Below are 12434 nucleotides of genomic sequence, written 5' to 3'. Positions count from 1 at the left end.
ACTTCCACCTAGAATAGTCATTTACCACATTAACAATGTATAGAGTGTATTTTTGATTAATTTAATGTTATCTTTATTGAAAAAACAGTGCTTTTCTTTGAAAAATAAAGACATTTCTAAGTGACCCCAAACTTTTGAACGGTAGTGTATATATATATATTGTTTATGTATTAGTTCTATTGAGATACATGCGTTATATTTTCCAGTATTTAGAAAAAAGACTGGAAAGGCCATAACGAACTAGAAAATGCATTGGAATGCTAAAATCTGAAAGTTTGAAGCTGAAACATAACAAAAAAAACAGAGACAAAGACTGCCTGCCTGCCTTAATTTCCTTCCTTGCCTCCTTGCCTGACTTCTTTTCCTTCCTTCCTTCCTTGCCAATTCCTACCTTGTCTAACTGCCTTCCTTCCTTTCCTTTCCTTCCTTTCCCACTTGCCTAACTGCCGTCCGTCCTTCCTTCCTTCTGTATCATTGGACACAGAGACACCCACACATCCCTATTTCTCCTCCGTAGCTCTTACCCCAGTAAGTATTATAAATGAGAATCTCTGTGTGTGTGTGTGTGTGTGTGTGTGTGTGTGTCTCTGGCTTTGTCAAACTGCACTAATGAGAACACCTGTGTGCTGCAAACATCAACGGTTGCTATAGTGATCACTTCAAAGGGAAGACAGTTGCTAGGCTTAACATGGAGTTTAAGCTGGGGAACTCATATCAAACTATCTATAAAAGTCAGATAACCGTAGCTCCATTTCTTTTTGCCAATATTTTTTGACAGGAAGGATGATTTGATGAACAGATACTGTGACTGGTGGGACTGTCGGGTAAGACATGTGTCTGTAGCAGCAATTTAGAAATCAGGTAGCCTACGCTTGTCTGTTAGAAATCTTTTAGGTGGGAAAGATATAATGGCGCTCTATGGGGAAGAAATGTGGACTTATTCCCTCGTTAAGGCTCCTCAAGACAAATAGGTAAAACTGTTGGATTTCAATGGCACAAGACAATCACAAGATTCCCTACTACTATAAATAATGCCTAAAGAGTCAGAATTGCTGATGTGGTGACGAAATACAAATATTGTTTTTACAAGCTCCTGAGGTTGCTTTTACCTCTGATGATGACATCACAGCTCCGGGCTACACACTCATTGAAAACTCAAATCGACCTAGAAAACGCATAACACTAAAATGGGGACAGTTAAAAAAAGTATAAAACCTATTTTAAAAAAAGCTGAATTATAAAGGTATAGCTAACGGTCGTGTGAACATTTTAAAGGTGAAATGGTGTCTTTAGCTGAAAGTAGGCCGACATTTTAAGCTTTGAAAGTTCAAGCGGATTTACTAGATTTACTCCATAGGATCCCATTAATTTTGTATTCCTTAAAAAAAATTAATAATTTAAAAATGTGAAGAGATAAAAACATATCTGAAAATAGATCGTAATAGTTGAAGGTTTTGTCAACGTTTAAAAGTTCAAATTATGTCTTTAGCTGAAAGTTTGGAGATCTTAAAAGCTTTTAAAAGTTAAAGACCTTCTCCATTGTGATCCCATACAAAATAATAACCATAAAAGATTTATAATAGGAAGATTTGAAAAGTTAGAAATATGAAGTCTTTCCCCTCCTGAAGGAGCTAAATATTTTAATATTTGAATGGTTTTGGTAGCTGAAAATAAGAAGGAGCAGAAGAGGTACAAAATACGTACGGAAGAAATAGAAGAAGTTTAATAAAGATTTGAAGAACAATAGTTGGACTGCTGAAGCATTCAAACTATAATAAAACAGCCCTCTTTCATTAAGACAATAAGATTTCACTGTTATGAGTTTAAGGTCCAAGATGCTTCTCTCTATAGAAATCAGTGTACGGTTTATAGTGAGTGTTGTTGCATCATTAAAGACATCCTTTAAGAATTGTAGTCAAAAGTAAATGTTTTCGAAGATCAATGAAACCGAAATGAATAACAACCTTAAAAAAGGACGAGCAAAACATTCCCTGCACTTTAAATTAAAACAAACAATTAAATAATGTTCCACATAAAATAAGGGCAGCGTGTTTTACAGATCAGTTTCTAAGAATGTGACCCCAAAAAAATCCACTTGGATATCAAAAGCAGTTAAAACTATACTAGACACCTACTATAACAGAAGAGGAATCTGCAGACCAAATATATTAGCTTTTTATATCAATATGGTTTTCTTATTGTTGCTTTACTGTTTAACATGGCAAAAACAGATCACAGCATTTAAAAAATAAATGTAAAAAGGGTTTTGGTTCCTGCGGGTTTCCTTGGACACCGACATATCATGTCAAAGGAACCTGTTGCAACTTTCTTAACATACTGCAAAGTTCCACTAAAAATAAAAATAAAACATACAAATAAAAAAATTGCACCAGAGATGCTGGCCAACACAAAACCTCTAACATGTACAAAATATGTCTGTAACATTCAGCAGCTGCCATCAGCTATGTTTAAAATCAGAAATGTGAAATGTAAGACAGAACCCTCCAGATATCTTAAGGGTGGCATGTTGCACTTCAAGTTATTTCCTAAAAGGTATGGTTTTATTGGGCGGGCTCCACGGAGGAGGGGGCCCGTCTTGGAGGATCGCTTGTATTCGTCTTTCTTCTCTTTGTCTCTTCTGTTCCAGATCTTTCCTTACCTGTTGGAGAAAGAAAGAAAAGACAAATCTGAAATATAACCTCTATCTGATAATTCAGTTTTACAGAGTGAGGCCATTTTTATTTTAAACTAATGAGGACCCTTCGATGCCACTTCTCAATCGTTCTGCTCACCAGCCAGCTTTCATACATCTCCAAAGCCATTTTATCCCTCTCCTCCTTCATGTAGCGCTCCTCCTCGGCTTTATTTTGGGTCTCTTTGCGCTCTGTAGTCACTTTTTCATGGATAACAACAGTCTTCTTTTCACTCCTTGAATATTTTAAGAAAAGAAAAAAGAAAATGTGGCTTAACGTTGATCTTTGACTGCCACCTGGTGGTTGATCATTTACACACCATGAGTTGAACGAACTGCTGATGCAGCTATTTGCAACGCACTGATTGTCCACATGTGCCCCCCCCCCCCCAATGGGTACAGAAGCTGCTTCCGAGAAAAAGTCCATGATTCCCACTCACCAGTTAGAAAAGGCAGATGTGCTGCCTCTCTTTCTTTCCTCCTCTTTCTCCTGCTTGCTGAACCGCAGCTTGTTTTCAGCCTCTCTTTGCCTTCTGGCCTTTTTTTTGAGGAGATGGTCGTGCTCCCTTTTCCATTGTTCGAACACCTGCAGGGTTTAGAACATCACCGATAAGCACACCGTCACACGGAAGAACTTAACTGTGATGCACAACAAAATCAATCCAGGAACCTGTTTGGCAGAGAGCTTCTTTTCTTCGCTCTCTTCAGTCGCTCGTTGCACTTTTCTGAGCGCGTCCTGCTTTTCCTTGGCTCTTGCCTTGAGACTCTCTGCCTTCTTTTCTTTCCAGGCCTCGTATGATGAGACAGAATCTTCCTTTTTAGCCTCTTCTTCCTGTTATTGGTTTGTTTTTGTTTGTTTGTGAAAGAAAGTATGCAATTGTTGATTTTATATATATATATATATATACATATTTTATAGTGTTCTGTTAAAATATGGTGTGTCTTATATCTAACTTACAGAACAGATTACTCACCCTTTTATTCTTTTCTCTTAGAGCTCCCTCCTCCTTCTTCTTTATCTGCATGTTTTCTCTTGACTTTTCCTTTTTCTTCTGAAGCCATTCCTGTGAGAAATACATGTCAGTGGGTGGGGATTCCAGACTGAACTGCAGATACTCTGATGTACTCTGCCAACAGAAAATCATATTTGTTGTCCGGCAGCAGATGAGAAGAAAAATAAGAATCTACCTCCTAAAGGCCTGGCTTTAAAATGAGTTATTTTATGACATGACCCAATCACAATGTAATAAAGGCTCCCCCAGATTACGGTTGTGTGTTGCCTTCCACCATGAAAATAAACCAAAACACTGCAGAGATTTCCAACAACGCGGGCTCTCCATCACACCGACCTGGTACACGGCGGCTCTGAGGGAATCCGCTGCTCGAGACCCTTGTAGCGGGACTTTACGGTCCAGGAGTTGGAGAGTTCCCAGGTACCTTGACTCCACTTTCCCGGAGCACACACTGTGCGATCTCCGGGCGGTATGAGAACTGGATGTCCTGATTCAAATCAAAAAGGCGGGTCGGTTCAGTTAACGACCCAGTACCCCGTCCACAGAGCTTTAGGAGGCTTACCAACCTGTCAGAAGATTTTTGGTGGACACCGGAGAGCTGCTGTGAGTGCCCTCCCAAGTCGGCCTGAGAGAGACAGACAGTGGACACATTCAGGGAGAGAACCAAGAGGCCGAGCACATGTCCAACAAGACACCCGATAACAGAGGCCTTACGTTGAACTCTTCAAACAATGTGGAGTACTTTGTCCCCTGCTCCTGGCTGTCACCGGAAATTAAGCCATCTAAAAAACAATCCGTAAATCATTTCTGGACGATAAATGAAGCCATAAGGACAATTTCTTTTTAAAAAAAAACTGAGTTCACGGTGCCGAGGAGGCCAACTGTCACCTCTGGATCGGGAATCGACTGTGGTCTTGGTGAGGAGCTGCGACTGCTCACTCGGACTCAAAGGGGATTTGCTGAGGCCGCATGAAACCGCGGGGCTTCCTTCTGTCCACTTTGAAAAAAAAGACAGGGGGCGGGGGAAGACATGATCAAAATTAAAATGTGTCTAAACTACATAGCCCGACATTCCTGTGGACCGCGGCCCCGTACAGCGACGTTGCTGGAGGCGTCAGAGGAGAGGGGGATGGATGCGGAGGACGTCTGGGGCCGGCCAAGATCCGGAGATGCAGCGTCTTCGGCGGTCTCCTCCACGGCGCGAAGGCTCAGTCCGAGAGTCCTCTGCCTTGGTTTGGGTCTGGGTGGCTCCCTGTCGGAATCTGAACGAAGACAAAGGATTGTGGAAATATGAATATAAAAAATCTGCAAAAATATCACATGCCCTTTGTGGTACTTGTACATGAAGCGGTGCAAACAGACCTGCTGGTACCCGCGGAGCATGGGAGCTGTCCTCTGGGACAGGGTTCCCCTTGTCCTCGGGACCTGGGGTCTCCGCCACACTGTTGTCAGATGGTACGGGCAACGGCCCGTCCAGCAGGGAGTTGTCTGAAGTGTGGTACGACAGGGATTTACTTGAGCTCCCTTTCGCGACCTGGGGATCGGCGGACAACGCGGAGCGCGGCGAGGACGAGGAGTCATCTGCATTGCTGCGCGGACCGGCAGAGGGGCCGGGCGGCTCGTTTTCGCGGGACTCTGATACGTCGCCGTCTAAGGGAGAGACGATTTTCTGGGTTTTCAGGAACGAAACCCTCTTCGTCCTGCCGGGCTGGCCCTCGTCATCTGAGATCTCAAAGTCTTTGATGATATGGGGTTCACCCTTCGTGGCCTTGCTGGCGCCGGCCCTCTTCTTCTTCCTTCTCGATTTGAGGAGCTCGTTCAAAAAATCTGTTGAGAGAATTTATATATATGTATACATGTATGTGTATATGTATATACACATACATATATACAGATATATATATATACACACACATACATACATATATATACACATATATATATACACATATATATACATACACACATATACATATATATACACATATATACATATATATATATACACATACATATATACATATATATACATATATATATAGACATGTATACACATATATATACACATGTATATACATACACATATATATATACGTACATATAAACACATATATACATATTTCTAGACATACATATTTATATATTTATAAATATGTATGTCTATATATGTATGTCTATATATATGTATATATGTGTTTATATGTACGCATATATATATATATATATGTATATATGTGTATGTATATATCCTTCTCGATTTGAGGAGCTCGTTCAAAAAATCTGTTGAGAGAATTTATATATATTAGGGCTGTGAAACGATTACAATTTTTAATCGGGTTAATCACAGGTTTTTGTGGATTAATCATGATTAATCACATATTACGCTGCTGGCGATAGGCGGGGGACACAGATTGTTGTAATAATATACGGGGGTGTGTGGCATGAGCCCCGCTTCGGAACTCATCGGTGTGGCTATGCCAAGGCGTTGTCGGACACGTAATTTTCTCTGGCCCTCTCCCAAATTTGCAGACACGAATTGTAGCAATATATGTCTTTTCAACCGCTGGCTGTCGGTGGTGGTGCCCCAATAAAATGTGGCTACGTAGACAACTGGAAGACTTTCTGGGGAAAACCTGATCTGATGAGGAGGGCATTCATTCATCACGTTTGGAATGCGCGTCTCATTTCTGCGAATTCAGATCAGGAACCGGAGAGAGTTGTAGTTTAACACCCTTCTCTGCTCTTCCATTGGATAACCTTATACAAGTTAACACAATTATTTCAGCAGTGCAACAAAATAGGTCTATTAAATGTGGTCTCCTAAATATTCGATCTCTGTCATCTAAAGCTGTGTTACTGAATGATTTAATATCAGATAATCACATTGATTTATGTTCATTCCTCGAGGCACCGGTCGAGAGGTGGAGTAGCAGCCATCTTATTAATCCTCAACCAAAATTACACTACACCTCATTTGAAAGCCTTGTTCTTAGTCTTGATTCTGCCCGGCCACCAGGTCCATATTCAGAATTTATATCAAGTTTGGTTCTTAAAAGATTTTAATATCCATGTGGATGTTGATAATGATTGCCTTAGTGCTGCATTCATCTCCTTGTTGAGTCCGTCCCAGATTGATCATCTTGTTGACAGTGCCACAGGCTCTCTGAGAATGACACTGCTGAAGCAACGTCACGAAAAGCTTGAGCATATGGCGTTCAACTAATCAGATAGTCTTAAAACATATAAGAAGGCCAATGCCAGAGCAGCCTATTACTCATCAATAATAGAAAAAGGTTTCTCTTCAGCACTGTAGCCAGGCTGACAGATATAAACCTTAGTGGTAATGATTTTATGAACTTCTTTAATGAAAAGATTTTAACTATTAGGGACAAGATTAATAATCTGTTCTCAAGTGGAATGGCCTTGTGTATATTTGGAGGATTTTCTCCTATCAACCGTGACCAATTATTTTCAACGGTTTCTACTTGAACACGTCTACCTGTCTCTTGGACCCCATCCAACGAGGCTGCTTAAAGCGGCTCTCTACTTTTTTTTTAATTTGCGGCTCTCTATTAGATATTATCAATGTGTCTCTGCTAACAGGCCACGTATCACACTCCTTCAAGGTGGCTGTTATTAAACCTACTTTCTACATCATAATAGTTTATTTGAGAAATTTCAATGACCTCTTAATGGCAGTCTCTGTCCTGGTCTTGTTAGACCTTAGTGCTGCATTCGACACCATTGACCATGACATCCTGTTACAGAGACTGGAGCAGTCGATTGGCATTTATTTATCAGATCGATCTCAGTTTGTATTTTGCCTCGTCCTCGATAACCACCAACGTTAATCACGGAGTTCCACAAGGTTCTGTGCTTGGACCAATTTTATTTACCTTATACATGCTTCCTTCATGGATGACAGACAAAACAAGTAATTTTAATCGGCCCTGAGCACCTCAGAGATCAATTATCTGGTGATGTTAACTCCACCGTAAAGCAAACCTCAAGGACTGCATTCTTTCTTGTCTCAAAAGATGCAGAAAATACTTCGATTGGTTTGGGCGTTCGTTACTTGAGACTGCTGCTCTAATAAATCTTAGGTCCCTCCAGTTGATCCAGAATTAGAGCTTTGTGTACCATATTGCCACACTAGAGCTACGCTCACTAAATGCGGGATCTTTGAACCAGCTTCCAATTTCAGTCCGGGAGGCAGACACAGTCACCTCGCTTAAGAGTCGCTGAGACTTTTCCTCTTGACAGAGTTTACCTTGATGCTGCTGGGGGCTTATAGCTGGGGGGGACGTTTAGGATGCACTGTACCTATCTCCTCTTTTTCCGGTCGTCCTTTTGACTTTACGTCTCATCATCGGACGACCCCTGAGACGGCATAGATCCTATCTGCCTGATGGATCGTCTGGGTCGGGAAATCCTGCTCATGACTACGCCACTGTCCTGTTGAATTGCATCTGTCCATCCTAGAGAGGGATCTCCTCTGTTGCTCTCCTCCAGGTTTATTACCGATATTCTCGGTATATTTTGTGAGAACATAGAGATTTATGACAAAAGACGGATATATACATTTATACATTCTTCTATACAATGGTGCTGCAACTCAGCAGTTATTTAGCAGTTTTCTTCCATATGGAACATTAATACATCTTCATCCTAAACAGAATGTTTAACCCTCCTGTTACCTTTCGGGTCAATTTGACCCCATTCAATGTTTAATGTCGGTGTTCTTTGTGGTCAATTTGACCCCAGGCTGTTTTTCACTGTGTCAAACATATAAGAAATTTCAACTTCTTTATTTATTTAAAGGGCTATTTAGGTAGTCAACAAACAAACATAAAGTACCTCACACTTAAACTTGGGAAGCAATATTAATTCTAAAATATTTCTGGAGGTTTTAATTGCTGGGGTCAAATTGACCCCGAGGGTAAAATATGTTCGTAAATGTAAAGGTAACAGGAGGGTTAAACAGAGCATTTTTCTCTTGTTTGTCAACCATTAACTCCACCATGATACAATCTAAAGGCCTCTAGTCTTCCTCTAGCAGCTGCTGAGGCAAACTGACTGTGTGGGTTTTCTTCATGAACTGGGCCGTGATGAAAGGGACCGCGGGGACACCGCTGCACAGCTGAAACCTCACCGGCCCGGACAGGTGGACAGATTGACAAGTGACTTTTTTTGCTCGGTCCCGATGCGCGCGCACGGAGCTCTGTGGCGAGCGAGACGGAGATCGATAAGTGTTAACGCAACGCGAAGAGACAGAAATGACATGCTGCTGTGGAGATACGATCAACAACAGACGTTTAGTTTAATAAAGAACAAAGACGTGCTATAGAGAACATGTCAGGGGGCGGGCGGGCCAATCTCTTTAATGTCATGCGATCTACCGACACTACGCCGCGATCGACTGGCAGGTCGCGATCGACGTGTTGAGACCCTGATCTACAGGAAGTAAAAGTCGTAACAAGGTTTCCGGAGGTGAACCTGCGGAAGGATCATTACCGATGAACAGACCGTCTGCATGAGAGCGGACAGAGTTCAGATTGAAGTAGTGGATTGGAAGCTCATTTTGCAAGTGACTTTTTTTTCGTCCCGACGACCAACAACAGACGGATTGGAAGCTCATTCTGCGCATGCGTTAAATGCGTTTAAAAAAAAAAACTAGTTAAACCTGAAATTGAATTAACTGAGTTAACGCGTTATTTTTCACAGCACTAATATATATTTATTAGGGCTGTCAGCGTTAACGCGTTAATCTATGCGATTAATTTGGCCGCGTTAACGCACAAAAATATTTTAACGCAATTAACGCAACTTTGTTTACTTCCGGTGTTCGTTGAAGTTTTTACACTCAAACCGAGTGTCAAACAGCGGCAGTACGGTTTGACACTGTTTCCGTTTTTAAAACAATTATTTCTCCGCGAAAATAAGGAGCATAAATCAGTTTAAACTCGTGGATGAATCAGTCAGGTTTCCTCCTGCTCCTCCTTCCTCCCGTCTCCCCCTCTGATACACAGAGGAACGGAGGGGCGACGTGTCGGGTGACGCGGCGCGGAAAGAACTCGTCACACGAAACCTTCAACGTGATTGGTCAATCCGTTTGTCTGTCAACATTTTGGGAAAAGAACAACCAATGAACACTCAGTAAATCACAAAGGACCTCCCACCTCACGGGTGAGGCTCTATAGCAGCCTGTCAGTCAGAGAGCAGAGAACACGGCAGGAGGACAATGAGCCTCATTGAATAGAGAGCTGAGATTGTTCTGGAATGTTTGATGTCGAACACGTGGGTATGTGTCATGCAAACGCCTTTAAAAGGTGAATTAATTTTTTTTTGTAAAATGGAGAAAATGCCCCCAGCCTCCAGAGGGTGAACAGGACATATTTGACTGTCAGTCAGTTACCAAGGCCACTGGTTCTGCTGCTGTTCAGTGTTAAGGATGACAGGACCAATGGGGTCTCAATATATTTTTTTTTTTTACTAATCTGATGTTTCACTGAAGAAACAATTTATCATCCACAATATTAAATACCTCGCTGGCACTTTATAGGTAGGAGCCTCTTTGAAACACAGCTCTGTGTGAAGTTTGGTCTTTAAAAAGAATGAACTTTTAACTTTTAATTGCGATTAATCGCAATTTCAAAATGTGCGATTAATTAGTTAAATTTTTTTAATCGATTGACAGCCCTAATATTTATACATGTATACATATATACATACATATATATATATATATACATATATACATATATATAGACACATATATATAGACATACATATTTATATATATATAAAAATATGTATATATATATATCTATATAGACATACACAACTCTATCTAAGATATATCTTTTATTTAGCTTAAATATATTGCAAAATATTTTTCATGAAAATAATATGTTCATGCTGCGCCATCTCACCGTCTTCATCTTCATCGAAGTCATCGGAGTACGAACATCGATCCGTTTCGGCTCTGCTCGCCCTGGCGGAGACCGCGGCTTGGAGTTCGTCCTGCAGCGACATCGAGATTAGACTCTAGACTCGTTGGAACTTTCTGCTCCTCCCAAGTACAACAATACGCATATAACAACACACCATGAGAAGCATGCATAGAGTATGGAATAAGTATTTATGGTAAATACATGAGCGTGTCGGCTTAGATTAGATTAGATTAGATGAGATATTCCTTTATTAGTCCCACAGTGGGGAAATTGCAGGATCACAACAGCGGGTGCACATTAGAGCAGTAGTAAAATATAAAATACAAAATTAAATATACAGAGGAATACTAAATCTATATACAAGGTCGTGATTAAAGTGTATCGTCAGCAGGTTAGAGTGTCCAGGATGAAGTGTTGCGTGTGTTTAAGTGTTCTACTGCAGTTTGTTGTGCAGCCTGACAGCAGCTGAAGGAAGGACTCGTGGCACCTCTCCCTCAGACACCGGAGATGAATGGTGGCTGAAGGAGCTGAGCAGAGCTGAGCAGAGCAGGGGTTCTTAACGTGGGTTCGGCGAGTCACTCTCAGGGGTTCGGCAGGGGGTCACGACACACACACAACAGCCTTAACAGGCCGAGTTAACGAGAGTCCAGTCTCTTCTCATGTGGTAGATAGATGGATACTTTTACCTGAAACGTTGTTCTCCTCCTCGATGTGTTGGGGCTCTTCGTGTAAACCAGAGAGCTGAACTGAGTCGTCATTGTGAACGCTCTACTCTGAACGCGCTCATCCACATTAGCATGCTAACTAAGCGAGTGTTCGCTCAATGCACCGTGATAAAGTAACGTTCGCAAGCCGCCGGGCTCCCGGTGCTTAGTCGGAGCTAGTATCTATGATAAAGGACCCTTATGCTGGGTGTGAACTACTCATTACACACTATACAGCTACTCATACTCGGTGAAGCCGAAAGGCACACGGATTTAGCTAATTTGTTGACGGTTACCCCGGGAAACGTGGAGGACAGTTCCGTTCCACTGCGCATGCTCAGGTTTACAAACTACATTTTAACAACCAACCAAAACACAATCAAACAAGCACGCACGCACACAAGCACACACACACGATTTGGGAACAGTAAACTGATAATGCTGATGTGCAGACAGGTGTCTATAAAGTCAAAGTCTGAACCATTTTATATTCTAGGATAGTGCATTGGGTAAGCAACAGACGCTTGATTTATAGATTACAATATTTTGTTTAAATTTAAAATCTGAAAATATCCAGTAAATGCAGTGAAGGGGGAAAGACATTTCCATTTAAAAGAAATAAATATAGTGGAGTGAGAAAAATAGCTTTAAATCAAAGAACTACATTGTTAGTTACACTTCATTTAATTTATAGACTAATAAAATACTAAATAAAAACCCAGGCAGACCGCAAGACTGAATTATTTTCATTGTATTTGTTATAGGAAAAGGGGGGGTAGTTAAAGCCCTTTTTTCTCTTTGACAAACGGTGTAAATCAAGGTTTCGTGCAGTACCACGTTGTCCACTTGTTCAACAGCCTAGTTTGATTTCCCCCTTCATTGTACCACCTTATGTCTTACTTAACTTTTCCCTGTCACCTCTCGAGTCTAGAAACAAATCTTTTAGAGGGTGTTATTTGCTGATGTAGAAACTAAGAAAAGCTATTTCAGATCATATGTAGGTTCTGACTTTCGGGGCTCAAACCAACCACAGGCTTCAGGCCCTCGCCTCCACCATTTTCAGACCACCGAC

At 41.2% G+C, this 12434-nt stretch overlaps 1 protein-coding gene across 1 annotated transcript; it reads right to left on the bottom strand.

Moving 5' to 3' along the window:
- Nucleotides 1-1708: 1708 nt before the first annotated feature.
- map9 (microtubule-associated protein 9) lies at nucleotides 1709-12406 on the bottom strand. The gene is made up of 13 exons (XM_056409473.1): nucleotides 11345-12406; nucleotides 10638-10728; nucleotides 5068-5532; nucleotides 4801-4967; nucleotides 4594-4702; nucleotides 4420-4487; nucleotides 4272-4330; nucleotides 4042-4192; nucleotides 3667-3756; nucleotides 3363-3524; nucleotides 3133-3278; nucleotides 2793-2928; nucleotides 1709-2659 (listed from the first exon to the last, which is right to left on the bottom strand). The coding sequence occupies exons 1-13, from the start codon at nucleotides 11414-11416 to the stop codon at nucleotides 2540-2542; spliced, it is 1836 nt and encodes a 611-aa protein (XP_056265448.1). The 5' UTR covers nucleotides 11417-12406; the 3' UTR covers nucleotides 1709-2539.
- Nucleotides 12407-12434: the final 28 nt, after the last annotated feature.

Source organism: Pseudoliparis swirei, chromosome 24 (assembly GCF_029220125.1).
Source record: "Pseudoliparis swirei isolate HS2019 ecotype Mariana Trench chromosome 24, NWPU_hadal_v1, whole genome shotgun sequence".
Lineage (NCBI taxonomy): Eukaryota > Metazoa > Chordata > Actinopteri > Perciformes > Liparidae > Pseudoliparis > Pseudoliparis swirei.
This window is presented reverse-complemented; position numbering and strand designations above follow the sequence as displayed.